At 40.4% G+C, this 26,407-nt stretch overlaps 2 protein-coding genes and 1 long non-coding RNA gene across 5 annotated transcripts; 2 read left to right on the top strand and 1 right to left on the bottom strand.

Moving 5' to 3' along the window:
- Nucleotides 1-914: 914 nt before the first annotated feature.
- On the bottom strand, nucleotides 915-2,803 carry LOC145430359 (uncharacterized). The gene is made up of 2 exons (XR_013910888.1): nucleotides 1,942-2,803; nucleotides 915-1,838 (listed from the first exon to the last, which is right to left on the bottom strand). It is a non-coding gene; the product is annotated as an uncharacterized LOC145430359 (long non-coding RNA).
- On the top strand, nucleotides 1,834-14,213 carry map3k14b (mitogen-activated protein kinase kinase kinase 14b). The gene is made up of 15 exons (XM_026177954.2): nucleotides 1,834-1,999; nucleotides 3,590-3,866; nucleotides 4,516-4,591; nucleotides 4,944-5,751; nucleotides 6,431-6,565; nucleotides 6,704-6,833; nucleotides 6,917-7,045; nucleotides 8,053-8,157; nucleotides 8,586-8,749; nucleotides 8,839-8,989; nucleotides 10,037-10,603; nucleotides 11,085-11,191; nucleotides 11,449-11,569; nucleotides 11,646-11,746; nucleotides 12,036-14,213. The coding sequence occupies exons 2-15, from the start codon at nucleotides 3,596-3,598 to the stop codon at nucleotides 12,198-12,200; spliced, it is 3,030 nt and encodes a 1,009-aa protein (XP_026033739.1). The 5' UTR covers nucleotides 1,834-1,999; nucleotides 3,590-3,595; the 3' UTR covers nucleotides 12,201-14,213.
- Nucleotides 14,214-16,556: 2,343 nt separating this feature from the next.
- arf2b (ARF GTPase 2b) lies at nucleotides 16,557-25,410 on the top strand. 3 transcript variants are annotated; one of them, XM_026177951.2, is made up of 6 exons: nucleotides 16,609-16,696; nucleotides 17,597-17,656; nucleotides 17,795-17,952; nucleotides 18,754-18,864; nucleotides 21,236-21,360; nucleotides 23,492-25,410. In XM_026177951.2, exons 3-6 carry the CDS (start codon nucleotides 17,805-17,807, stop codon nucleotides 23,651-23,653), a joined length of 546 nt encoding a protein of 181 aa, XP_026033736.1. In that variant the 5' UTR covers nucleotides 16,609-16,696; nucleotides 17,597-17,656; nucleotides 17,795-17,804; the 3' UTR covers nucleotides 23,654-25,410. The 3 variants fall into 3 exon arrangements, with proteins under 3 accessions (XP_026033735.1, XP_026033736.1, XP_026033737.1); XM_026177952.2 differs by lacking the exon at nucleotides 16,609-16,696 and adding an exon at nucleotides 16,784-17,114; XM_026177950.2 differs by lacking the exon at nucleotides 17,597-17,656 and having other exon boundaries at nucleotides 16,557-16,696.
- Nucleotides 25,411-26,407: the final 997 nt, after the last annotated feature.

The raw sequence follows: 26,407 nt of genomic DNA, 5'->3' as shown, positions 1-26,407 counted from the left end.
GAGCTCCATCAAAATTGGCCTAATTTGATTAGTCAAATGTAATAAAATACTTTAATTAATCAAATAAAATTTAGTAAAAGTCTGAACATTTAATTTCCATCAAAATAAAACTTGTTTAATTCAACTTTGGTGAGAATACTCTTTTATTACCATTTCAAGGATTGTTTTTTACCCAAAAAAGAAGAAAACTGAAAATGAATCAGGTTAAAGTTTAACTACTGGCCTGCATTTACCAGTAAGTACAAACTCTCCACAAGTACCACTTAACTCAGGTTTCCCACGGCACCTGTGCAGAGTTTCTGTTTATGACTGCGCTCAGGCCTCTCCAGTTTTGCCCCAGAAAGTGGTAAAAAATTATTTTTAATAGATCCTGATTACATAAAAACAGGTTTTATGGTTTGCCCTCATTGGCACTGATTTATTATTTCCATCAGTGAATGAGAAATGAAGACGCTGAAACAGCCTCAACGAGGCTTTTCACTTCTATGTATAGCTGATTCGACCCACCAACAGCAGCGAGGACTGGAGTGACAGTAACCCAGTGACGTGCGAGGAAACTTTCTGCACAGCCTCACAATTGGTCGACCTCTGATTCCATTCACGTGTTGCCAGGGAGAGGGACCCTCCACCCAAATCACACACATAGCGCACTCCCTCCTATGGTATTTTACTAATTCACACAGGAATGCACCGTCCAGTTGTCAAGGGACAGAAGAAACGGAGCTTTTTTTTTACAAGTGTAACTTCAAATATGTTATGCAATCATTATTTAACTCTATACACAAACAGATATCAGTGTGTGTGTATATGTAAGGACATCATATCAACAATAGGGTTCAATTTATCAACAATTTGATTTTGTCTTCTTTTTTGGTTCTGAACAGTCTGTCACCAAATAACAACATGAGCCTCAATTTGATTCTTACGTTTATACAAAGTATGATTTCTACTATGATTTCTTTTTCACCTTTTCAGCAAATTAACTCCAAGGTTGTGTATACAAGTGGGAAGAGAGTTCGTATGCATAACTGTACAAAACAATAATTACACAATTCTTCACAGCATCTTAATATGTGCATTGTTTACACAACATCTCTATTTAATTATTAAATCATCATCAGTACCTTTATTATGAAACTGCTGATTAAGCTGCATGGTTTTCTTCACCACAATACACAAAAGATTTTAAAGATTTCATTCAGTTTAATTTTATTGTATTTGTGCAGCTCCAATTCACCACAACAGACACCTCGGGGTGCTTTGTATTGCAGGGTAACGACCCTGAGATATATGAGTGAAATGTCCAACAAACAGACGAACCCCTGCGAGCACGGTGGAGAGGAAGAACCTTTCAGCAGAATCAGGCAAGGGGAGGGGCAGATTTCTATGTGGTCTCAGTGCATCATGGGAAACCCACAGCAGCATATCAATGAGGTCGCCTGAGATCTCCCGATCCACCCCTTAATGAAACCAGTTATAGGCCCCACATATGGGTGGGCTGAAATTTGGCGTTCTATTTTGATTTTTTCCAGCATTTTTGAGCCCTCACAACTTCTTAAGCACAGGGGACACGTTTCTATTGCTGGAAAACAATGCTTCTCTTGCTCTACATCTTTTTTATTGAAAATAAGAGCCGTCATACTGAGGCTTAGAGCTGAACAGTGGGAATTTGGCTTTAAACTGTGACACTTGGAGTGGGTTTAAGACCCAAGTGTCATCGAGGACAGCTACGGAATCCATGAAGCGTGTTTGAGGCTGGTGTGGGCGAGTGGGTGGGCCCGGGTGACAGAGGTGCAAGAGCTCGTAACTCACACACATGGTGAGCCAATCAGCAGGGCCTGTGGGGGCAGAAAGCCGGTAAGTTACACTTGGAAACTAACAAACACATAATAACACAGAACGGACAGACAGCAGAAGACAGAAGGAGTCACGAGAGGAAACCTCGATCTCTTCTGCAGGATTTCAGCTGAACCCGAGACCAGCTGACTGAGCTCCTAAGGTAATGTGCTCTGCTGTGACTGGATGTTTGAGTCAGACTTTGCTGAGCTGGAGGTGTCCTCACTGTCAGGTCACAGAGTAAGAAGGACGTTTGAGGCTGATGGAAAGTTTAGTGATAGTTGCAGCATTTCCAGAGTCTAACATGTTGATCTTGCATGTCCTGAAAGTCTGACTGGCTCTTAGATGAAGCTCATCTGTAGATAAAGCCTGGTTAATTCCATATTATCAAAGTAAAGCTCTTCAGGTATCCATTCACGCAGGCTCTGTGCGAGCACTTCCAGGACAAGTGTGGCCTCTGTGAGTGGGAAGAGTGTCTGTTTTGATCCCCCTGTATTCGCTGTCAACATGGCGAGCCCTGAGGAAGAGAGACTTTGACAGCTGGACAGCCTCAGTGGAAGGCATGCAACCGCCCCTCTGTGCGCTATTTATATTCACCTTGCCGGGCTTACAACCGGTGTCCCTTCATTCACACCCCGCCACGGCAAATGCCACCACATTAAAGTGCTTGTCAGCTACAAATCAGTGGTTTCTACTACGGCTGAATTAATCAGGGTTCTTGTGTTGCAGGAACCTAAAAGTAAGGCATAAAGGATTATTTTAGACTCAATTACTGCCTGATATTACAACCCGGTATTTGTCATATCATATCTGCCATATCTTGTGTAAATATGACAAAACTAGGGTTGTATAATTAAGGATATAAGAATGAAATAGTTTTCCTGCTTAACATAAAAATGTAGGATAGATATTTAAATAATTAATGAAAAAATAAAACATATTCACATATTCATACATATTTCTCAGTGGTTCCAACTGTTGAAATAAAAACAGAAAAGATATCCAACATCACACATTTCCGTACAGTATACAGTATATTCCTGATCATTTTATTATAGGACAACTCCTGGCTTTAGATGATGATTCATCCATCTGCACATCAGGGAAAGAAATGAGCTGAGCAGCACCTAAAAAATCTGATCTATAGTGACCCCAAGTGGTTAAACTCCTTACCTGTGCAGGTGTTGTCCCTAAACAGTCGATTATAACGAAAAAGCAAACTCAGTCTATTATTTTGTTCTTGTATAAAATTAAAGCAGATTTAGGGATAAGCATTTGCATCTGCTGCCGCTCAAAAAGCTCACATATTAGTTTTCTTAGACAGGCCTACTGATCATAAAATACTTCTAACCTTGTTAGAAGTCTTTTTAAAGCATTTAGCTTCCTTATACTCTAACTTATTAGCAGCCAAGCAAGACAAATATCTCCCCATTCACTACAAGGGTTGGGGACCAAATTATATTAAAATATTCAGGATAAAACCTGCTAACTTTGGTTATTCTCAGACATTTTATCGCCAAGAAACAACAAATGTATCCATCTTTTATCCGCGCACACGGTCTCTTAACATTATTCTACATAGTGCAAACACACACCTTTAAAGTACTAAAAGAACAGGGTCCATTCTGTGTGGCCAAGTTATCCACACCAGGGTTTTTAGTAGGATCTGACTTACTTCAAAATACTCCATATGAAACTTACTGTTTTGGTTTCTCTTCTTTTAAACATTTTTCCATCTCCTTCTCTCCTCCAGTTCTAGATGCCGACCGACAGCGACAGAGACATGGCCATACCTCGGTTGTTTAACTCCAGCACACCCTTCATCATCGTGGCCGGCGGATCTGAGATCTCGTTTCTCACCAAAGTGGACGATAATCAGGGATGCGAGGAGGAGAAGGACTCGCTGGTCCAAGCCATCGGCCCCCACCTGAGTCGAGTGATGCAGCGCGGCACAGCCAAGCATGTTGTCACACAGGGGCGTGAAGTTTCCGAGGAGAATCCGTGTGTTTCTATAGTCGCGCAGGCTGAGCGTAAGTAAGACTGAGATCAGATCTGAGTCAGGACTGTTTTACATTGTTTTCCTTTTTGTCTTAGCTACTTGCATCCTTCTATTACTTTGGTTTAAAAAAACACACAATGAAAGCACATGTAGAGTACATCCAGCACAGGTCTCCAGTCTATCATGGGGCTGCACAAGACTTAATGCAAGCCCTGAGGGGCCAAAAGACTTCATGTCAGCACAAGATGAGTACTTCTTTAATCAAAGGGCTTTGATCTTGCTTTTAAAGAGTAATGACTAAAACAGGCTTAAAGGTTTTCAATTACCTATAATTGTTTTGAGTTGTACATCAGCACTTTTCAGGTTTGCAGAACAGCTGCTTATGCAACCGAAGATCACTAATGTTCACTACCAAGTAGGTGTATTAAAGAAGTGGTGCATTAGCTCCTGTTGTGCAAAATGACATAATAGCAGCTAAAAGCTTCCAGAGAGGAATGCAGAGAAACCGAAGACAACATTTTTACTGTTACACCTCTGAATGGAAGCATGCAGTTGTAGCACATGGACCAGTTAAAAGGTCCAGGCTTTTTCTCCATTTACACATTTTCAAATCACGTTTATGAACTTTAATCCACAACGAGACTTCTCTAACTCTAACTCCTACTGTTTCTCTGTCCCAGGAGAAGACTTCCAGGAGTTCAGCCCGACCAACACTCAGTGCCCCTACTCTCAGTCTCGCCTCCTCCAAAAGCACAGGTAAAGAACACAACACACATTACCTGTGCACAGGCTTAAATGCCCTCCATGGCCAAAAATATAGGATACAGGTATTATATGGCTTCCATTTAGCTTGTACGTGAGGGTTCAGGGTTCTTTATGTGCCTGGGTATGAAGGAAGCTTTTGTGCTCATGACCAGCTACATATTTGTATTCATAGACAATAACAAGGTTTTAGCTGTGCTTTTTCTGTGTGCATGAGACAATGACCTCTTCCTGCACTTTAAATAACTCATGTGCTCCAAACAACATTGTGATCAGCTGGATTTTAAAGAAAGCATTACGCTTTCTGTGTGGGAAACCAAATTTTCATACTTCTTCTCATTTGCAGGACTCTCGGTAAGGAAGCGACTGTGAGCGACTCAGATGATGAGAACTTTGAAACAGCCACCAAATTCCCGCGCTACCACCTCCAGAGAAAACAGCGCCGGAAAACCAGAACCACACAGAGCCTGGAGGAAGGGGAGGAGCCTCCTATCATCCAGGGTCTGTGGGTGCAGGAGATTGATTGGCTGAAATCAGCAGACAGAGAGACGACTTCATCAGCTGAAATCATACCTCCTCCTCCTCAGTTTACTGACTCGGCCTCAGACCCCTGCAGAGACTCGTGCATGTGTGACAGCTGCAGCTGTGCAGACGTTTGTGACTGTGTGAGGAGATCAGAGGAGGCGTCGCCGTCAGAGGACCAATGCAGATCCGTAGATACAGAAGACACATCCAGCACCGACCACAGAGGAGGCTCGGGCTCTGATACCGACTCCGTTCGCACTCATGAAAGCGACTCAGACTCGTCTTATGACGTTGATGTTGGCACACAAGGCATCATGTCGACCTTTGACCTCATGTATGTGTCTGGATTTACCCCTTCCTCCAATGCAGGATGGAATTCTGACTCTAGAGGAAGTGTGCAAAACTCACTGGGAAATTCAGAGTATTCCCACAGCCTCAGCACTGAGAATACATCCCAGTGTTCCTTTGGGTTTGATGACATGAGTGACACAGTTTTAGATGAGCTGAGGGGCAAAGTGGCACACATACCAAAGCTGCTTGTTTCAGCTTTCTGCAGAGATTTCATCAAACAGATCCTAAACAGCTGGAAAACATCGAAACCTGCAAACGAAGGACTCATATTTCATGACGTAAGACATTCACATCCAGTCTATCCACACTGTTTTTGTTTATGGACAGTAGACAGCAGAAGCAGTAGTATTCAGTCGCTGCAGGCTGCATCAGTGCAGCATTTGGTTCAGCTTCTAAGGAGATGCACATCAGGTTACCTCGTAGCGTTTCACAAAGACTCGGATTTAAGTAAAAATTTCTCTTTAACCAACAATAATGAATAACAATGTTTTTAATTCATAATTTAGTAAAAAATGAATGAAGTGTAAAAATCTGTGACATCTAAACTCTGAATGCAGACGTTTCACCACTTAAAGGTGGAAACTTTTACTTCGTGTACAAGATGTGAATGTTTAGAAGCTAAAGACACATTTAAAATACAATAAAAGTTATGAGCCAAAAGAAATCAATAAAAAAATAAAAATAAATAAGGTAACTTACTGTTAGCAGTTCTCCAAATGGAGAAACCTTTGCTGAAGAGCGGCCTCTGCACCAGAGGGAACAACGCCAGGATGAAGAACTGTTAACAGTAACTTGGTCTAGATTTGAATACTGGTGGTGAGGTAGGTGAAGTGGCCTGAAGGGAAGGCTCATCTGGGATTTCAGCGCTTAAATGAGGAAGACTGGCTGTAAAAGGTTTTTTTTATGGGGGATTTGTGATGTAACTCGTTTCCTTTTTTCTCTCTTTGTTTCATCAAGCATCTCCAGCCCAGCAGTTTTCAGTACAGAGAGGGAGAGGAATACTTTGTCCTTCATCACATCCAGAATGGATCATATGGTGATGTGTTCTGCGTTCGTGACAGAAGCACTGGCTTCAAATGTGCTGCCAAGAGGGTAAGCCAAGATCCGCTGAGTCAGTCATTACAATCCAGATGTGCTCCACCCGGGAGGTTTAAACTCCCGAGAGCTGACATGCTGATTTTATTTAAACTGATTTCTGTTATTTAGCTCATTGTTGGCCGTTCTTCTCAGATTCCACTGAGTCATTTCAGCAGCGAGGAGGTGAGCACATGGAGTGCTCAGAACTCTCCTCGAGTCGTGGAGCTCTTTGGAGCTGTGAGGGAGGGGCTTAACGTCGTTCTCCTCATGGACCTGAAGCCAGGTAACCTAACTACACGCTACAAACTGCATAAAAACCGTCTGAGCAGTCTGAGAGAGTAATCATACTCTCCCAAACCCCATCAGCTTGTTTAGCCCAGCTTCTAAAGGAGATGAACTGCCTACCTGAAGATCTGGCCCTGCATTACCTTCATCAAACACTGGGGGCGCTAGAACACCTACACCAGAGAAGGGTGGTTCATTTGGATGTCAAAGGTATGTGTTCTGTTTTTGTATAATGACTTAGATCTGAATGATAATATGTAGAAATTAAGAGAATTCAAACCCTCTGGACATTTTAGAGTGACCAGTGTGGTCCTAATCATTTTATATATAGGATAAATCAAATGTGCAGGTGTATGCGGATGTATTCAGGCATTTTACTTGAGGAAGTAAAAAAATATCAGCAAATACTCTTAAAAATAATCATTAAAAGAAAACACTGAGAAGCAGGAGCTATAAGCGTCTGGCCTCTTTGCATTATTCACTGAGTAGATAAAAACAATAATGATGTCATGCTTTATTTTTAGGCAGTGCATTTTATAGCAAAATTTTTCTTAATTTATAGAAGTTGCTAAAAAATAAAGGACACAAATATATAGGTAGTACTTTTATCTTTAGTTCATTATACACATTATTTAGGCTCATTTTGACTTTAACTTGCAATGGAGACTTTTACTTGTTTTGGAGTATCTTTCTACTGAGATAAGACGTGCTAAACTCTACCCCGAGTTTTTTGTGAGACCCCAAAGTACCTTTGCAGAGATTTTATATAACCAGTAGAACATACAGAGAAAAGAGCTCAGCGAAGCCTCAAGCTGGTGGTTGTGCTGTCAGCTAACATCTCCTGTGATGGTACCTAATCCTAAAGGGACACCTCACCCCTAAACCCTCGGTAATCCCTGCTCATACGATTGAGCAGGAGGGGTTTGCTCACATTAGGCCCCTCTATTGTGCTCTGAGCTCATGTCTAAAAGCTTCGCTCATCATACATCTGTCAAATTACCCACTCTCATCATATCAGATAGCACAAAGTTCCTGTGCTTTTTTTGTAGATGGTACCTCATTCTACCTCGAGATGGCCGTTCACGCTTTAGCCCCCCCATGCACCCATCACTCTTACAGCCTCTGACAGCCTCCTGCTTCTCAGTCAACTGTTTCATAATGAGCACCCAATGAAAACAAGCTGTCCCACTGAATCCTGCGTGTTGATCTTATTCCAGTTGACAATGTGCTGCTGTCTGCAGACTGCAGAGACACATTCCTCTGTGACTTTGGTCTCTCAGAGACTTTAGATGACAGTGGATGGAGCACCAAGAATTTCAGGGGTAAGTTGATCCTCAAAAGTCTGAAATAAACTATGGTGCAGTTTACAGATGACTAACATTTTGGTTCAAACACCATGATTTTTATTGATCTAATTAAAACACACACATATATATCACAGCAAACTGTCAGTCTTTTTAAAATCTACTTGTGAAATGATCTACTGCTTAGGTTCCCATAAATACACAAAAAGGAGTTTGCAATGAATAAATCTGCCTTTCACCATCATCTTTCAACCTTTAAACATTCATAACTTTAAAAGATAGCATGCAATATTCTTAGCCTACCATGTTAGCATTCAAAGATTTGCAACAGTCTTCTCAGTATTTGATTATTAACCACAACGCTGGACATATTTTGACCTCTACATCGTTGTGAGTGGCTTTTTGAGTTTAAAGACTTTTAATTCATTTAACGTTTGTGAATGTAGGAGCTGCATTCCCCGGCACAGAGACCCACATGGCCCCTGAGGTGGCACGAGGGGATCAACTCTGTGCCAAGGCGGATGTGTGGAGCAGCTGTTGTATGCTACTGCACATGCTCAATGGATGCCAGCCATGGATACGTTACTATTCCCATCCACTGTGTCTCCAGGTAAAAATCTCTTATTTGCTGTTTGTGGAAAATCAGACAGTTACAGGCTGAATGGGACAAAACCACACTTGTGTATTCATCTGTTTTAGATTGTCAATGAGCCTCCGCCTCTGTGGGAGGTGCCATCCAAGTGTAACAACTTCACAGCTAAAGTGTTCAGGGCCGGATTCCAGAAGGACCCCGAAAGAAGAGCGTCAGCAACTGAGCTCAGGAAGAAAACCACCAAGGCCCTCAGAGCAGGTCCATGCACCTTATGATCTTCTAATCATTTAAGTGTGTACAGTTTATATTACATTAGAGTTGTGAGAGCAGTGAAATCATGGCCCACAAACTAAAATGAGTTTAAATCACGATACAAGCATTCAAAGCCTTTAGAGAAAAGCTGCATGTAATCACCAAACACATAAAATTAGCCAAAATAAAGCCCATCTTATCAAAACAGCTTTTTGAGACAGTAATCCAGTAATCCATGCCTTTGTTACATGTAGGCTGGATTATTGTAACGCACTTTATTGTGGGGTTAGTGATGCATCCATTAGGCGTCTGCAGGTTGTGCCAAATGCTGCAGCACGTCTTTTAACTGGAACAAAAAAGTCTGAGCACATTACCCCCATTTTAATTTCACTCCACTGGCTACCTGTACATTTTAGGATTGTTTTTAAAATTCTCTTATTAGTTTTTAAATCTCTTAGTGGCCTGGCCCCCCACCTCTCAGAGCTACTACAACCATATACACCTGCCCGTTCCCTTAGGTCCGCCAATCAGCAGCTCCTTAAGGTACCGAAAACTAAGTATAAATTTAAAGGTGACCTTTTGCTGTAGCTGCTCCAAAGTTGTGGAATGATCTGCTCTTGCACGTTACACAGGCCTCTTCTCTTTCTGAGTTTAAAAGTCTCCTTAAAACATATTTATTCGCTGAAGCCTTTGGCACTGTTTAAGGGGGTTGACTCAATTTTTGACTCAACATGTTTTATTTTATTTGCATTATTTAGTTATTTATTTTATCTTATTTTATCTTATTTTTATTTTATTTTTACTTTGCTTATGCTATTTGCATGTACAGCACTTTGTGAACTCTGGTTTTATGTTAAAGTGCTTTATAAATAAAGATGATTTGGTAAAACAAATAAAACAGATTATATAATATCTCCAAGAGGGAGTATCTCCTGAGGAAAATAAAATAGGACCTGTATCCAAATCCACTTTTTGCCAAAGAAGGGACTCAGCTGTCTATAGATGCCAAGTATTTTAAGCATATTGTGACACTGCAAATTATTTTCTCCACAGTTGGAGGTCTGAGTTCTTGGTCCATGAAAAGCGCCTGTGAAAAACTGTATCATGTCCAGAACCAGAATGAAGACGCTCGCTGCTCTTTGTCCCATCAGATTCAGAATAAACCATCACATACTGGCTCAGCACCTGCTATGTACTGGGTGAGCCCCTGGAGAACTGCAGCAGTAGACGAGGACAGCAACGACTGGTCAGAAGGAAACTCAGACAAAGAATCTGAGTTGGAGACATTTTGCTTAACTGGGGAGTGGGACTCTGAGCCAAAACCACTGCAGGATGATTACATCACAAATGACAAAGACTGGAAGACTGGGTCTGATTCAGAGGTAGATATATACATGGCGGAGGACGAATATATTCAGGAGAAGTGGCTGAAAACTGACAAGGACTATGAGGGGGATTGGGAAGAGGAAGGCGATGAAGAGGAGGAGGAAGAGTGGGATTCTACCGAGTCCACGGAGTATCTTCGTGCTCTCCGAGGCCTTTTCCCTTTACTGCAAAAAAGTCACCAGATAGAAGAGAATTCATGGGGATCAGAAGCAGAGCTGGAATACCTCAGAGATGGTGAGTCATAAAACAACTCATTACTAAAGCCCCGAATCATATTATTATTATAAATGTGGCTCAGATGAGGTTACAGAGCTCTTTGTTCTTCGTGTCATATTCAAAGATACACTTTTAAATGGGACATATTATCCTCTTTCTGTTATTCTGTCATTTATTTGCAGTTACAATGATGGACGCTCGTAGTCTGTTTATGTAAACCTAATCCAAAAATTCCAGCTTCAGACTGCAATAAACACTCGTTTTCATGCATTTTTAAACTCTTGGTTCTGCATGATGTCACAGAGACAAGATATCCCTAATATGGTCATTTCAGGCACACATCCACATGATCTTCAAATGTTTTGTTTATGGGCACAGCTAATCAAACAAAGTCGGTTTAAAGGGACTGGAGCTAACTTGGCTTGTTTCAGACAAGGTTGTCAAAGCCTCATCAGTGTCCGCTAATAACAGAAACTTTTCACATGTTGTCCTTTACTAGATGTGACTAAAGGTACCAGAATCAAGACCCCGTCCCCTGAACCTCGAGATGAACCACCATCCTGCTTCAGCTGCTCTGACACATCGCAGATAGATGCCTCAGAGAAGGTGAGTACCCGTGCACGAGGGATGTAGCCAACCTTGACGTCACTTACTGGTTTGCAAAGTCTTCGCCATTTTAGCGTTTAGAAACCAGACATGACATGACAAGCTTTGCTTAAGGCGCTTCTTCACTGGCTTGAATTTTGAGACTGTTACGCTACGTCCATCTTTTACATAACAAACATGAGCATGCATGCTTCGTGTGTACATTTATGTACAAAATAAAATCCTCCACAAAAGAAAATCTTCTTTCTTATTTTTAGGACTCTGATCACTCGTCTGATGACCTCAGCTCTGGCATCTTTTCCTCCTGCAACAGTCAGACTGATGCGTGCTTGGAGTGGTTAGCTTTAGCCAATCGGCCGTCCTCACAGTGCTTTGAGGGTAAGATGGCAGGGACGCACCTCTGTGCTGATCGAGGGCTGTTGGCAGAATTTTTCTAATGCTCTGACATTTGCAGGTATCGATATCTGGATAGAGGACCCCGAGGGCAAGTGTTTGAGGATACGCGAACGTAGGCGGATCAAAGTGGGCCATGTTGCCATAGGCATTAGTGATCAGGTATGAGAGAGTTTTAAGATGTCCAGAAACCTTTTAGCCATCAGACCGAGGTTTCTGTTTTGTTTCCTCAAAGTGTATTTTGGTTTGCTTTTTTTCTCTTTTCTTATTTCCGGAACAGAAAGTGAAATGTCCCGAAGTACAGTTAAAGAACAAAATTGGGGAAGTTTAGATTTAAATCTGTAACTATCTAATGAAAGAACAAATATACTAAATTATCATTACCACTTTGCAAATACATCTGACACCCAGTCAGCCAGAATCCATATGAATAATTACACCTGTCGCTCAGATCTCAGGGAAAGCCTTCACTTTGGAGACTCTGGACAGGAAGACGGTGTCCTTTGAACGAGAGATCAGAGAGTCTGGTCTGTGGCTTCGCTGTGTTCCTGCTCCTGACAGATGCCAGCACTGGAGGTGGAGAGTCAGAGACGGCAAGCTCGAACTTCGAGAATGAGACGGATATTTTCTGTTCTCTGTTGTTGTTTTGGTCTTTTGCACTAATTTAATTTGTTTTTTCCATTGGGAAAAGCTTTTAAGCACTTTAAAACTTTTCTCAGTGCATTTACACATAGCTCAACATATATAATCCATTTTGACAGAAAAATGGGCAAAAAAGCTTAAACACGGGAAAAACAAAGATACCAATCAAGCACTTTATTAGGAACACCACACTGGGTTCAGGTAGGCCCTCTCTTTGCTACCCAACAGCCTCAGTTTACTTCCTGTGTTGCCAGAGTTGTTCTTCTGGATTCAGACTTGCTGGTTAGGACGACGTCGACGTAGGTCGTCTGAATTCAGTCTCATATTCATAAAACCACATTTAAGATGAAGGAACCATTAGAAGATGACTCCTTCCAGTGTGACTGGTGATTGTTGGTAATATGCTGGCAGAAAGAGACCAAGAAAACATTCCCCATGTTATCCCACTGACACCAGCAGCCTGGGCAGGTTGGCTCATGCTGATTTTGACCTACCTTTTACATGGCGATAGATCCTTGCTGCATTTCTGCTATCTGGACTGTATGTGAGAATCTCACCATCCTGTGTTTAGATTAGATTACATGTTTTTAAATCCAGTGAATCACATTATTAACAGGAGCCGTCTGAGACTCCATATTCCTGCAGATCCACCAAGGCTGAAAATTCCCTCCATGCCACACATGAACTGAGTATGCACAGGATCCGTTTTTTGTTTTGTTTTTTTCCTCAAGGAATCCCAACACAATTTCTCATTTTTGTTCTTTTAATGTGATATTTTTTATGTATTTTTGTAGCTGTAACACAAAATATCCAATCCTTCAAACAATGGTAAAGCATCCCTTCAAAATCTCCCAGATCCAGACCTGAAATGATGACCACTTTGAGGTTGTGCAAAGTCCCACAGCTGGTAAAGATGCACAAACAAACCGAATCAACTGCAAAAATAAACTGTAATTTGTACTTAATAACTACTTACATGTCCGTTACCTTACCGAACCCCAGTACTTAGCTTATACTGCTGTGTTAAACCAATGTCATAACCTACACCCAGCCTGAGCCGCTCCCTACCAGAAATCCAACAACACATTGTAGGAATCCAGACCTCAGCCCCTGTGTTAGGTCTGTAGTGTGAACACAATATATTGATGAGCACAGGAGTAATATTTCTGCAAAATAAAATGTAAGAGGGATTTACATGTACCTAGCTTGCTCATTATGCAAATACAACAGCTAATATGTGGAGATATGTTGTTTACCTCGTTTTAATAACTGTTAGTTTTGTCATGCTCACCTCTTTCCTTCATTTCAGCAAAGTGTTGTTGACATCTAAACGTTGAGCTCTGACAGGATCATCTCTGTTTTCACTGGTGTTAGCAGAGCAAAGCAGAGGAACGAGAATAAAAGCAAACATTATGGTCCCATTATGGTCAACCATTCAGCACAGCACTGTAAATGAAGCTTCAGAGTTTCTGCTGCACTGGTGCCACGTGATTGGCTAACTGAATAACCACTATCACAAGCAGGTGTTCCTAATAAAGTGCTACTTGAGTGTACAAATAAAAAAAAATTGATTTTCAGGTTAAACTGTTTCTATGTGTTTTAAGTAAGGATACAAGTAGTTTACACTCCAAGGTTATAAACGTGCTTGAATAAGAAATGGTGTTGGTAGGGCTGTAATAGGTTGTGACATCTGTATTTTTTTATTTTGTGTGTTAAGATTGTTTCCCTCTTTCCGTTCTCCTGCTTTTTTTTTTTCCTTTTATGGATCACTAGGAACAAAAAAAAATCCGTTCTCTGTATCTCTGTTTACTTTCTGATGTGGAAGAAAGAGTTTGTCATGTCATCTGTTTCATTTAGAGTTTAAATGGCATGAAGCTCCTTAAAATGATGTGTGTTTTCCACAATATACAACAAGGCTGGAATCTCTTGGTACTTGAATGTGTCTTACATTTTATATTCTAATAAAAAATGACTCAGAGGCACAAAAGTTGCTGTCTTCTGCTCATTTCCAGCTATTGCCTTTCCCAGTGGTTTCTGACTTGGTGTCATTTGAGAAAGACCAGGATTAGACCTGCTGCACACTGTAAACATTTACAGCACTGATAACGAGGCCCAGCCCTATAAAAACAGATGCTGTTAAACACGTGAGGCTCTTACATATGACCAGGAAGGTGTATGAAAACGGTCGCCTCAGCCTGATCCTGTTCATTCATTAATTGTAATATAGGTATTGATCTTATACAAATTGTTTTTGTACAGTATAAACTGTATTTGATAAATATCAAATATAAAAATGTTTCTGTCTGGGCATGAAATATACAATTTTGTATTATTTGTATTTGAAATAGTTCAGCTAGAGGTTCCCACTGAAGAGAGATTCATGTTATTAAATGAAAGTAACTGTACATGCGACACTCTTTATGACTATAGCAACTAGCTGGCTAACCTTGGCTTGCTTCTCATTGACATCAATGGCAAAAGTGCCATAAACCCAGACCAGTGCTTGCTTTTTGTCCTTGTGTGGTGTTAACTGTTTGTTGACATTGCTAATTAACAGACTTTCTACCCTAAGGTTAGCTGATGATCTCACTGTTAATGCTGTGAACAGAAGAGTGGTATTCAGACAAGGTTCACATGAACAAGCACAGCCATCTTTAAACTTTTTGTGGAAAATTCAAACTGACTCACTGATGTAAAGGTCACTACAAAGTCCCATTTTTTAGTTATGTTACAAACCCTTTAAACTACGAATAAAAGATGCTCAATAATATATTTTTTTTAATGTAAGGCCCACAAAGTGTAAAAAGATATATGCTTCAGAAAGTGTAGTTGACGTGGAAGTGCCTTAAATATGCATTCTTTCTAATGACCAGCAGGGGGCGACTCCTTTGAATGCAAACACACTTCCTGAAGTTTTTCCTTCCTTGATCTGTGCCCTCAGTAAAGTCTTAGCTGGTTGTGCTATGTGCTTATGAGCACAATCAGCTAATTTTAAGTCATACTGAAAAACAACATGAAGTTTCCTCTTTGGCTCATGACTTGTTAATCATAAGATGGCAATCGTTGGCCTGTGGTGTCCACTTTTTTCAAAATACCAAGATGGCAACAGTAAAAACAAAACACTCATCTTGAGTCACCAGCGCTTCACTAGCCAATGGGTGATTACGATGACTACACCCATCTTTTATATACAGTCTACAATAAGGCCTCACATTTCCAGCTTGGTGCTTGAGGAATGTGAAGCTTCTGAGTTTTCTTTAAACATTCCTCCAATAGCAAACACAGCCAATAATAATTGCAGACATCAGGTGCTGTTAACTGCTGACAAGTGTGATTAATTACCGTTCTAAAAGTTAAACCATAAATGATTAAAGACAGTGGTTGTGAGACTTGCAGACAATGAATTTATTCATGATAGCCTGCAGCCTTGGACTAATCATATAATAGATAAATGCTAGCATTTCTGTGTCAGCAATTTGAATTAACACAATTAAAATAAGTCAGGATCTAAAAAGAAATGTCAGGATGTCTCTTCAATAGAGTCCACAGGAAGGATTTCACTGGTTCAAGTCTTCAAAAAAAATGCAATTAATCAGATTATGAAGAACGAGATGGACAGTAAGGCCTAAAAGTTGGGATCAGCCAGGATCTTGAGTCCCGGCATGGAAAAACGGGCCTCTAAACAAATAAATGTTAGAACTCTCCACCTCTCTCACACAATTGGAAAGAGTGCTGGAGAGGCCTTCGGTGACCCCAGTGATCACTAGGTTTTACTCAGAAAATGTGCTTAAAAGTAAAAGCAAATTAAACATCCATAAAGATGAAAAACGATCAAAAAGTAAATCAAAATGACCACAAGCAAACATAGAGGAAAAACAATAAACTAGAAACAGATTTTTCTAATGTTGTGTTTCTGTGTTTTGTTTTTTTGACTCCCTATAGTCCTTGTGTTTATGTGTGGATTTTTTTATTTATTGGTGTCTTTTTAGGGTTATTTATGTTTATTCATGGCCCCATGTACTTGTTGGGGATCTCATGGATCGTTTCCGCTTGACTTGTATGCTTTTTTGCATGTCTTTGTGGTTATTCATGTCATTTAATCGTTATTATCATTATTTGTCTCTTTTGTGGCCAATTTCTGTTTCCCTGTAGTCATTTCTCGTCGATTAAAAAAGGGGAAAAAACAGAAAAACTATGAGGGCCCGGTTCTCAGTGTCTGAAACTTGAATAAACTTGTCTACGGCTCACTTCCTCGACATTTTGTACACTGTGCGCACAGGGCTCTGCCGACACGCTGATTGGACCGCGGCGTCATCTGGGCGGGTTATCCGTTACACCATGCGTGCTACGATTGGACGCGGTATGAGAGTGGGAAGTGGCCGTACGCCGGTGTCTCCCTGGTTGCGCAAGACGCCATTTTGGGGTGACAGTGAGAGATAACGGAAAGATCGAGAAGCTGTCGTTTTAAAGGTAATAACCCACATAAACTCGCTTGTGTTTTGCCTGTAACGCCATTTATTGTACGGCGATTGTCGCGCGGTACCAGCGATTCGATTTAGTTTCGCCTGAGCATGACGTCACGAGGTTCTTTCTCAACTGTGACGCGGCATTTAGCTAACGGCTGTTAGCTTAGCGAGCTACCGTGTATCAGCTCTTTTAATGTTCACGCCACAGAAACCAGGCCTCAGTTTTCCAGGTGGATTTCGTAGCAGGTCGTCGTTATATGTATTAATAATATATGCTGTAACCGGCAGTGGTCTTTAGACCGTTGACGAACGGTGTCGCCTGTTCGTCGCAAGTTAGCATATGCTAGGAAAACTAGCTATCTAGCTGAAGCATCCGCCCTTAGTGAAGCGAACTGTATCCTGTTTCGAGTGCTGGTAATCAGGTAAAGAGACCAGAAAACTTCAGACTTTTCACAGAAAATCTGCGCGTTCACATAGCAGAACGTTTCAGCCTTTATTGACACGTACTGATATGAACTTTAACATTAACTTAGCTTGACCTTATAGTTGAAAGCTAGCGTCTTGTGACGGCTCACTCGTACAGGAACATTATCCTAACCTGCTATTGCAGAGTTTTCTAGCTGGAACAGGCCTCTCTTATCTTTTCATCAGTTAGCTATTCGCTTTATCCATGGTTGTACAGCTTAGCCTCAGGATATGCGATTTTTCTGCTGTTAAATAATTGACACATAGGCAGTTTTAACACTTCTGTAGTGTAGAAGTTAATGGCTGATATGGACGGCCAGAGTTAGCTCTTAACTTAGAGTCGTAGACGAAAGCCTCAATCATTCGTTTGTGTAAACATTTAACTTGTTCTCCTCCGTGTGTCACACAATGTACCTCTTTTTTTCGACTAAATATACAGCTGTCATCGAACTGCTCTAATGTGGTGTGCCTCTACGAACTGACTAACGATAAAACGACGGTAAATCAGTCCAGATGTCAGCTGTTTTCTCTATGATACATTTTCCCTGTGTTCACTTCCTCTCACCATACTGCACTGAAACCGATTAACAGCAGACCTTACACTGTCTTAACCCTGTCTCTGTCTCTGCTTTGACAGCTTCATCACCATGGGGAATGTATTTGCAAGCTTATTCAAAGGCCTGTTTGGCAAAAAAGAGATGAGGATTCTAATGGTGGGGCTGGATGCGGCTGGAAAAACAACTATCCTATATAAACTCAAACTCGGAGAGATAGTCACCACCATTCCCACCATTGGTATGAACATTTACATCTATCACTCCAGTGTCATTGTAAAGAAGCTGTATTTTTAGACTGCTATGAGAAGATTGTAAGTTGTTAGTTATTTCCCATTGTTATTTGAGAGGACAAAAAAAATCCTGTTCAGCAGATCTTCAGGTCTTTTAAACATTTGACTGTTAATTTGTTTTAATTACTAGGGATACACTGTTACGGAACTTAGGGCTATGAATAATATATCTACTTTTTTTTTTTTTATTGCAATTTACTTCTTACTTTGTTTCAGGGGAAGTAATTAAATCATAATTAAAATTAACTGATCTATTTTAAAGTCTTTAACCAGGAGTGATGTAATAAATATTGGCCACAAAGGCAGGTGAATGCCATTACCAGTCAACAGGGTGACCAATCATTTTGTAGCTTTAAGCAGTTATGGTAATTTTTGATTAGTGTGGGGTTTTTTTGGGGGGGGGTTTTTTTTTTTTTTTTTTTTGCGAGGGTCCAAGTTTACTGTGTTTTGGTCTACAGCAGCCAGATGTTTCCTTATGTCCGATTTTTGGGACATTTCATTTTAACAATGGTTTAACAAAGAATAAGTGATAAAATGAGAGTAACTGAAGACCTTTTTTTGATTAAAATGCAGTCAGGAAATGTTGACTTTAAAAATAAAAAAGTCATATTAGGAACAAACAGTGGAAAAAAAAAATATGTAGAAATCTTTACCTGCGTGTAGTGTTTGCTATCGAGTGGTCCAAAGCCTTTTAGTGACTCATCTATGTTTCCTCTCCTTCTTTTTCTTTTTTTTTTTCCTTTTTCCAGGTTTTAATGTTGAAACTGTAGAATACAAGAACATCAGCTTCACAGTTTGGGATGTGGGCGGTCAGGACAAAATCAGGCCGCTGTGGCGCCACTACTTCCAGAACACTCAAGGTGAGGTGAAAGGGGGGGTGTGCAGTGGCATTATCTTAGCTGGCAGTTGTGTCAGTGAGCATTACTGCCCGTAGGTGGCCTCGTTGGTGCATAGAGGATATTAAAGAGACCAATGACTCACATGCCATTGTTCCATTCTCAAAGGGCGTATTGTGTGACTCCTCTACTGTTTCCTGATGTGTAACTCATCAGAATGTATAGCCTATGCTGTCTTGTGTTTGCCAGTCATGATTCCGCTTGTAAGCAAACTTAAGTTGAACATTTTGTGGTATCTTTAATCTGCAGAAATTTATTGTGATTGAAGCCACCTTATTTGCTGCACTGCCATCAGTGCTCCTGTGGTTTCCCTGCATGCATTAGATGAACATCACCTTCCACATACTGAGCACCCAAGTGTGAAACTAAATGTGTCAATCATTTCAGTGATGATCTAAGACGCAGCATCATTTAACAAACAGCATGTCTGACTACAGAATTTTCTTCTACAGCAAACAAGGAAAGTTGTGTTTGGGTTAGAGTGCCGAGTATTGGTTAATGATTTCGTGATTAAGGTGACAGAAAATCTTTCTTTCCATCATTTTTCCAGGCAAAAAGATTAAGGCTCTATGCAAAATTAGGCCTGTGGACCATCTCAATCTAGTCTGTCCTTAATGGTCTAGCCTCTCCCCAAGAAATGTTAAAAACAAACAAACAAAAAAAAGTAAAAACACATGATACTTCATTTTTTTTATGATGACCTGTTATATCTTCACTCTAATGGTAAAGTTCTTAGCATGCAAGTGGCTTTTTTGACAATCTAACAGAAAATTCTGTTTAAAGTATGGCCCTGTTCTTACATTATCTAAGTCAGTATTGTCTCACTGTTTTAGGTTTTTAACACTGACTGTTTTTACCCTGTAGAGACGTAATTTTCTCTGTCAAATGTGTCATGGTGCTGTGATGCCCTTAATGCTCAGACAAAGTTATTGTATTACAACTGAAATGCTTAGAATATCTAAAAATTGAAATTGTCTCTATCAGTTCTGTCAAAAACATAATGAAAATGGCCATTCTGAATTATAGCTTGATATCTTTATCCCGACATGAAGAGAAAGTCCAAACAGTGATAAATCTCAGTCAGGCCTCCACATTTATGACGTCTTTCTGTCCGAACATCTTGAGTTAAAATGAGTTTGTACAACTTTGTAATAATTAGTAAACATGAGTAGAAAGTTGCTGGTTGGTGTTGTGTGAAATGTTCCCAAGTTACTGCTTCGCTGTTAGCTTCCTCTGCACTATGAGAAACAGAGAACTGAATAGTTCAGACCATATAGCGGATTTTTGTCTCTGATATCTGATCCAGGTTCTGTAGATAGAATTAACCCAATATCTAACCAAAATATCAGATTGGCGTTAACCTAAAAAATGCGTAATTATCTATCGCTTAAGGTAATAAAGAATCAACCCTCAAAGCCAAGAAAAACCAGCATTCCTGTTCTTGATCATGATCCCTCAGCTGAACACCAGCTGAGTCTCAAGAATCCTAAATTTCAGGCAAACTGACCAAATTAACAGCATCACTGTGTCTTGTAGATATTCCTTTCATTTTTGTGCCCTTCACATCTTCACAGAGTCTGTAATGTAACAGGTCAGTGAGGCTGCATACAGATTCTAGCTTCACAAACAAATAGTATCTCAGTTAGCTGAGCATGTGATCACGTCGTCCCCTGTTACATGAATATAAAAACATCCTGTTTGTACATTCGGTGAGCTGTGGGTATGATGAAACATTTCCTCAAACAAGCTGGCATACAGATCAGGAAGTGTGCTTCAGCCATAGGACATCTAACAAAATGACCTCAGTTTTCTTGGCTTTGTCTTTATTTTTTGTGTTAAATTTGAAGCAGGAAAACATCATTCAACACTGTTGTACTTTCATCCATCCATTCGTGTCATGAAGCTTTTTTTTTTAATACGGTCATTAAACTGTCGGTTGTCTCAAAATACAGCTTTCACATGATCTATGACAACTGAAAATGATTTGGCAGCTTTAAGTCATAAATTAATCTGTACTGAACTTAACAAATGACTGATGTGTTTAACAGCTTCTGGATTTAATATATTCTCACAGTCAGCAGACCTGCAGCTGCCAAATCACAAATTATTACTCATACTTTTTTTTTTTTTTAATGCCCACTCTACTTTACTGTTTTGGGGATTAATAAATGGCCAGGAGAGCTGGTCCAGACTGAATTATTACTGGAACAGAGTCAGAGCTTTTTATCTGGGACAATAGAGCACGTATTGTAACCAGAATATAAATGAAGACATGTTTGTGCATTTTTTTTTTTTATGCTGTGTATTTTTTATTTTTTATTTTTTTTGTATGCAGGGCTCATCTTCGTGGTGGACAGCAACGACAGGGAGAGGGTGAACGAGGCGAGGGAGGAACTGTCCAGAATGCTTGCTGAGGACGAACTCAGAGACGCCGTGCTGCTTGTTTTTGCAAATAAACAGGTGAGTTTGCGTTTCAGACACACGTAGAGCCAAGAAAGGAAATGAGCCTCAAATTTACTTCTCAATTGGTTTGGATGAAAAAGCTTTCAGATATAAAGATCAAGACTTTATTTGTACAGGACCTTTCTTTAATTAAAAAAAAAAAGAAGCCTCTGCTGGTTCAGAGGCAGAAATACAAGTATCAAAATGGTGTGAACTTCCACCTTAAATGTTTCCCTGTCGGGGATTTATATACTTTGAGATAGGACTGGGGAGCGTGTAGCTAGCCGTGTTAATGTGGGCAGGCAGAAATATCAGGCGGCCATATTGTGGGAGACAAAATCCATAAATTGGTGCATCCTGCTACTAACCTGAAGGTTGCTGGTTTGAGGCCCTGTACTTGACTCCTGGCAAAAATAAGCCAAAAACAATAACCTGACAAAACTAATATTTAAAAAACAAATGCAGTCCATATGTAGAAGCTATTTCATTTTTATTTTTTTACAATGAAGAACAGCTGTCACTGCAGGATCAACATCTGCACATTGATTCTCTATTCTGAAACCTGCCCTGCGGTAGGTCACATGTATTGAGAAGAAAAAGAAAGCATTGATTAGATAAGGAGCTTTGTTAAATGTTAGGCTGCTGTTGGGAAGCATTTAAGTAACAAAGTGTTGCAGGTTACCTTTGTGGTGGCCATCTTGTTTTCCCAGTAAAGAGGAAGCCTGCCTCAATTGCAGCTCTTTTATAGGCCAGTCTGTATTAAGAAGGTGTGTCTTGAGAGTATTTAAAGGGAGCAGGAAATGGATTGGGAGCCATTTTGAGAAGTTGCTGTCTGCATGTGCATGATGTTGGCAAGAGATAATAAAACAATTACTTTAATTAAAATAGAGTGAAGTCTGATGTTTCCCTCACCGCCCCTCACTGTGTAACAGCTGCTCATTCATTTTCTTTGTCAGAACTCTGTCAGTCAAGAAAAATGCAAATGATGATAAATCTCAGACAGATTTAATAGAAGTAACACCTTTTTTTTTCCTCCCTAAATGAACCGTGACTAAAACCACTACAAACCACTTTGTTACTGATCTGTTGAAATCTTAAATGTGCTAACCAATAGACCTAACCACAGACATCAGTGACAGCGGAGAAAAACCAACAGGATATCGTCTCATCTACCTATCAGAACAGGTCATACGTTTGTTTCGGCAGGTTCCTCAGTTCATGTAGATTCCAATGTTCATCTGGTGTTTTGTGTCTGCATGCTCTGTGTCAAGTTCACACCTTTGAAGCTTGGCTGTGTTCAGTTAGCAGGGGGTTCTGTTCAAAATCTTGCAGAGAGGCTGTTGTTGGTCCGTCTTTGCAGACTTTCTGGTCTGTGTGCAGATTTTAGCACAGTATAAGTACAGGATGTGAGGGAACCAACAATTGATTAAATACAAAACTTTCCATTGCTTCTGGCAGGTGTGCACACTTTCATGAGGGTTTGAGCATGTTCAAGGCCTCAAAAATGGAATTCATTACTATTAATTATACTACTATAATAATACTATTAATAACGGCAGCATAATAAAACTTGTATTAATATAAAGTAGTGTATTAATAGATAATAGTAAAATAATAAAATCCAAATGTAAATATTAATAGAAATATGAAATTTAAATCAGTATTACGACTACTACTAAGGATCATTCAGTAAATGAATAATAAATGAGCCTTAGCACATTCAGTGTTCAGGCTGTTGTGAAAACAACTCCCATGATCTGTCACCGCATTATGACATCACTAGATGTTTATTGGCCCCCACCATCATCTATTCTGGATAACCCTCCTCTCTGACTCTGAGAATGATAAAAATAAGATTATTTAATATCACCTGAAACAAATGACTTATACTCAAACTCAGCAGGAAAGTTTTACTGAGAGCCGATCCCCAAACACTTGTATTGGACTGGAAGTTTTTTTTTGTCCTCCCCTCAGCCACTGCTGTAGCCCCCTAGTGGCCATTAAAGAGAGTGCATGATTAAGGCACTTTCACATTGGCTGAATTGTTCAGAAGCTTTTCTACTGTTGATGGAAGCTTGTGGGATTTTTGGTTCAGATGGTTAAAAATGGTTAGAACTGCATCATAACTGGCTCTTTCCTCTCCCTCTAGGATCTCCCCAACGCCATGAACGCTGCAGAGATCACAGACAAGCTGGGCCTGCACGCCCTCCGCCAGCGCAGCTGGTACATCCAGGCCACCTGTGCCACCAGCGGAGACGGCTTGTATGAGGGCCTCGACTGGCTCTCCAACCAGCTGAAGAACCAGAAATGATCCATTCCAGCAGTTTTGAATTATTATTTTTTCGTTTGTTTGTTTGTTGTTTATTTTTTTTCTGTTTCGACACAGCGGCAGCACCGGATTCAGGCCCCCCTCTGCGCCCCTCTAACTCCTCTGCCCTGGCTCTTTCTTTCAACGCCTTCCTCCTGCTTTCTCTTCCTCCTCGTCCGTACTCTTGGGGCTCTAGCCTGTGCTGCTTGTGTGTGTGCGTGTGGCTGTGGGTGTGTATGCCTGTGTGGATGTGTGGGTGTGAAGGCGTCTCTGTGTATGCTGGCTGGGATCGGGAGTAACCCTGGCGTGCCTTTTACACACCTCCTGTGGAATCAGCAGTCTGGTTTTCAAGCCCCCTCTCTCTCTCTCTCTCTCTCTCTCTCTCCATCCACCAAACTCAGTCTCTGCCCTGCTCGGCCTACCCCCCTCCTCACCTAATCTGTCTTGCACGGCCCCCCCCCCCCACCATGACCCTGTTCTGCCCCGCCCTTACTCTTCAGAGGAAGCACGGTTTTCATACGGCAAAGAAAGAGCAAGGGTGCAACCCCCCACTCCTCCCTGTAGAATATATCTATGTTGACTAGAAATGCCCCCCTCCCTCCCACCTTCAGTGCTTAGGTGTTCATTTTAATCTGATTTTTGAGACCTCAAACCCACCAAGAGATTCAGTAAATTGCATCTTAACCTGTATCAGGTCGAAGCAAATGGAAAAAAAAAAACAAAAAATGGAAAATTTAAAAAAAAAAAGTAAGAAAAGAGAAAATCCCATCCTTGATCATTCTGGTGTCATCTGAAAATCATGCTGTTTGTTTTATTAATATTATTATTATATTGGAATATAAAAGATTATTCTTAGCAATGGTTCTCCAGTGAACACTACCTTTCTCCCCTCCCACCACTAAGTGAGAGCGTGAAGCACAAAAGAAGAGAAAATTAAAAAATTAAACTCTACGAGAATATGCAATTCTTGACTTTGGGTTGCTGGCGTTTAAATCCTGGGATTAAATTAGGATTTTCCTTTTTCTTTTTTCTTTTCTTTTCTTTTCTTTTCTTTTTTTTTTTTTTTGGAGATGACCTTCAGTGTTTCCATGCCAGATACAAGGTGTTGGACATTTCGCACACTTCAGACTGAGGCAGGTGTCCTAATACATTCACAGGCGTCACATGTTATTCCTTTAAAGAGATGTTACATTTTTCTTTTCTGTAACTAGTTTTAGCATTTCTATTTGTACTTTGACTGCTGAACCAAATGCATTTGAGCAGTATGACAAATCCTGTATATGGAAGTAGAAAGTGCATCCTCGAGGGCCTCAGACGAGTTTTTTTCTTCTCACCAACGGTTGGCACATTTATTTTGAAAGTCTGAAAGCATCCAGCTGTGTGTGATCTTTTTTTTTTTTTTTTTTTTTTTCCCTTCCTGGTCGGGATGAAGGATTGGCACCAAAAAAAAAACAAACCATGATAAAAAATAAAATAATGAAGGCTCTCTATAACTGTGAACGGTCCAGACGTCTGGGTGTTTACAGGCAGAAAGACCAACACAGTAAGTACTCTGTCGGAGGCTCGTCGGCGAGCTGGAAGGACTTGGTGGTAGACCTGTTGAGGGGAATGGGTGTGCAGTTAGCTGGTCGTCCTCAGTGTTGAACCATGGGGGTTAGAGCTGGCACTTCTGTCAAGAATGATTGTAAATCTGTAAGTTCCCCTATAAACTGTTTCTGTGGGGATTTCCTGAACACATTAATAAACATGATTTGATCCAACAGCTGTTGGAGAGGCTTTTTATTTTCTCATGTGTTACAGTAGTGGATCTTTGCATTAAACAAGGTTGTAATAATGATGCAATCCCTGTGAAAGTTCAGGCCTTAGATGGCGCCCAAATCTGGTCAGCTTTGTTTTTTTTGTCCACATGGTTCACAGTGTGGTGGTGCACACTACTAGTGTTTAACAAGCAGGAGATCCAGAGAAGGGATGCAAATCCCTTGGAATTTTTTTCTCCAGGAAGGGTGTTTGGTGGGTTTTTTGTTTTGTTTTTTAAATGTGGAGCTACTCAGATGACTTGCTCAACATTTTTCTGGTGGTTTTATGGGCACAATTATTCATTTCAAGTCATACTAAGTAAAAACAAAGCTCATTTTTTGAGTTATGCTGATTATTACAGTTAGGAGGATAAACCACACTATGCTCGATGGCTAACCTTTTCAGTTGTCATAAAGCGAGGAAATATCCATAGAGGCCAAAACCTTTTTGCAAACGAGTTTGTTTTTGCTGTCAAATTAAACGTTTTAATATGGGGTCTATGGAGGTAAGGATGAGTTGCAATGCAGGCAATCTATTCTCCAAAGTTAAATTTCACCTAATTTAAATATTTATGTAAAGTAGGAGTGATTGATATATTTTATCTAAAACATATGACTCTGCAAACTGAAGGTGATGTTATGCTGTCAAAATGTGTTGATGACTGTACAGAGGAGGGTTCCTGTCATTGATGCAAAATAAAGGAAACGCCTCTTAATATTAATTCATTCAGTTTGGCTCTCCTGGCTCTCCATATAGTAAAAACGTCTGTCTGCTGAAGTGGCTGCTGGCTGCAGAAACACTAACCAGGAAAAGAAAGATATACTAGGTTGTTTTCTCTTCAGGACAGCGTTTCTGTTCCTGTTGGGTTTACTCAGACGCACTTCTTAAAATTTTCTTTCGCCAGCACAAAGTCTGCGTTTGACTGAACTGTGGGAATTCTTAATCTATCAGGAAATAACA

Source organism: Astatotilapia calliptera, chromosome 8, assembly GCF_964374335.1.
Source record: "Astatotilapia calliptera chromosome 8, fAstCal68.1, whole genome shotgun sequence".
Classification (NCBI taxonomy): Eukaryota; Metazoa; Chordata; class Actinopteri; order Cichliformes; family Cichlidae; genus Astatotilapia; species Astatotilapia calliptera.
This window is presented reverse-complemented; position numbering and strand designations above follow the sequence as displayed.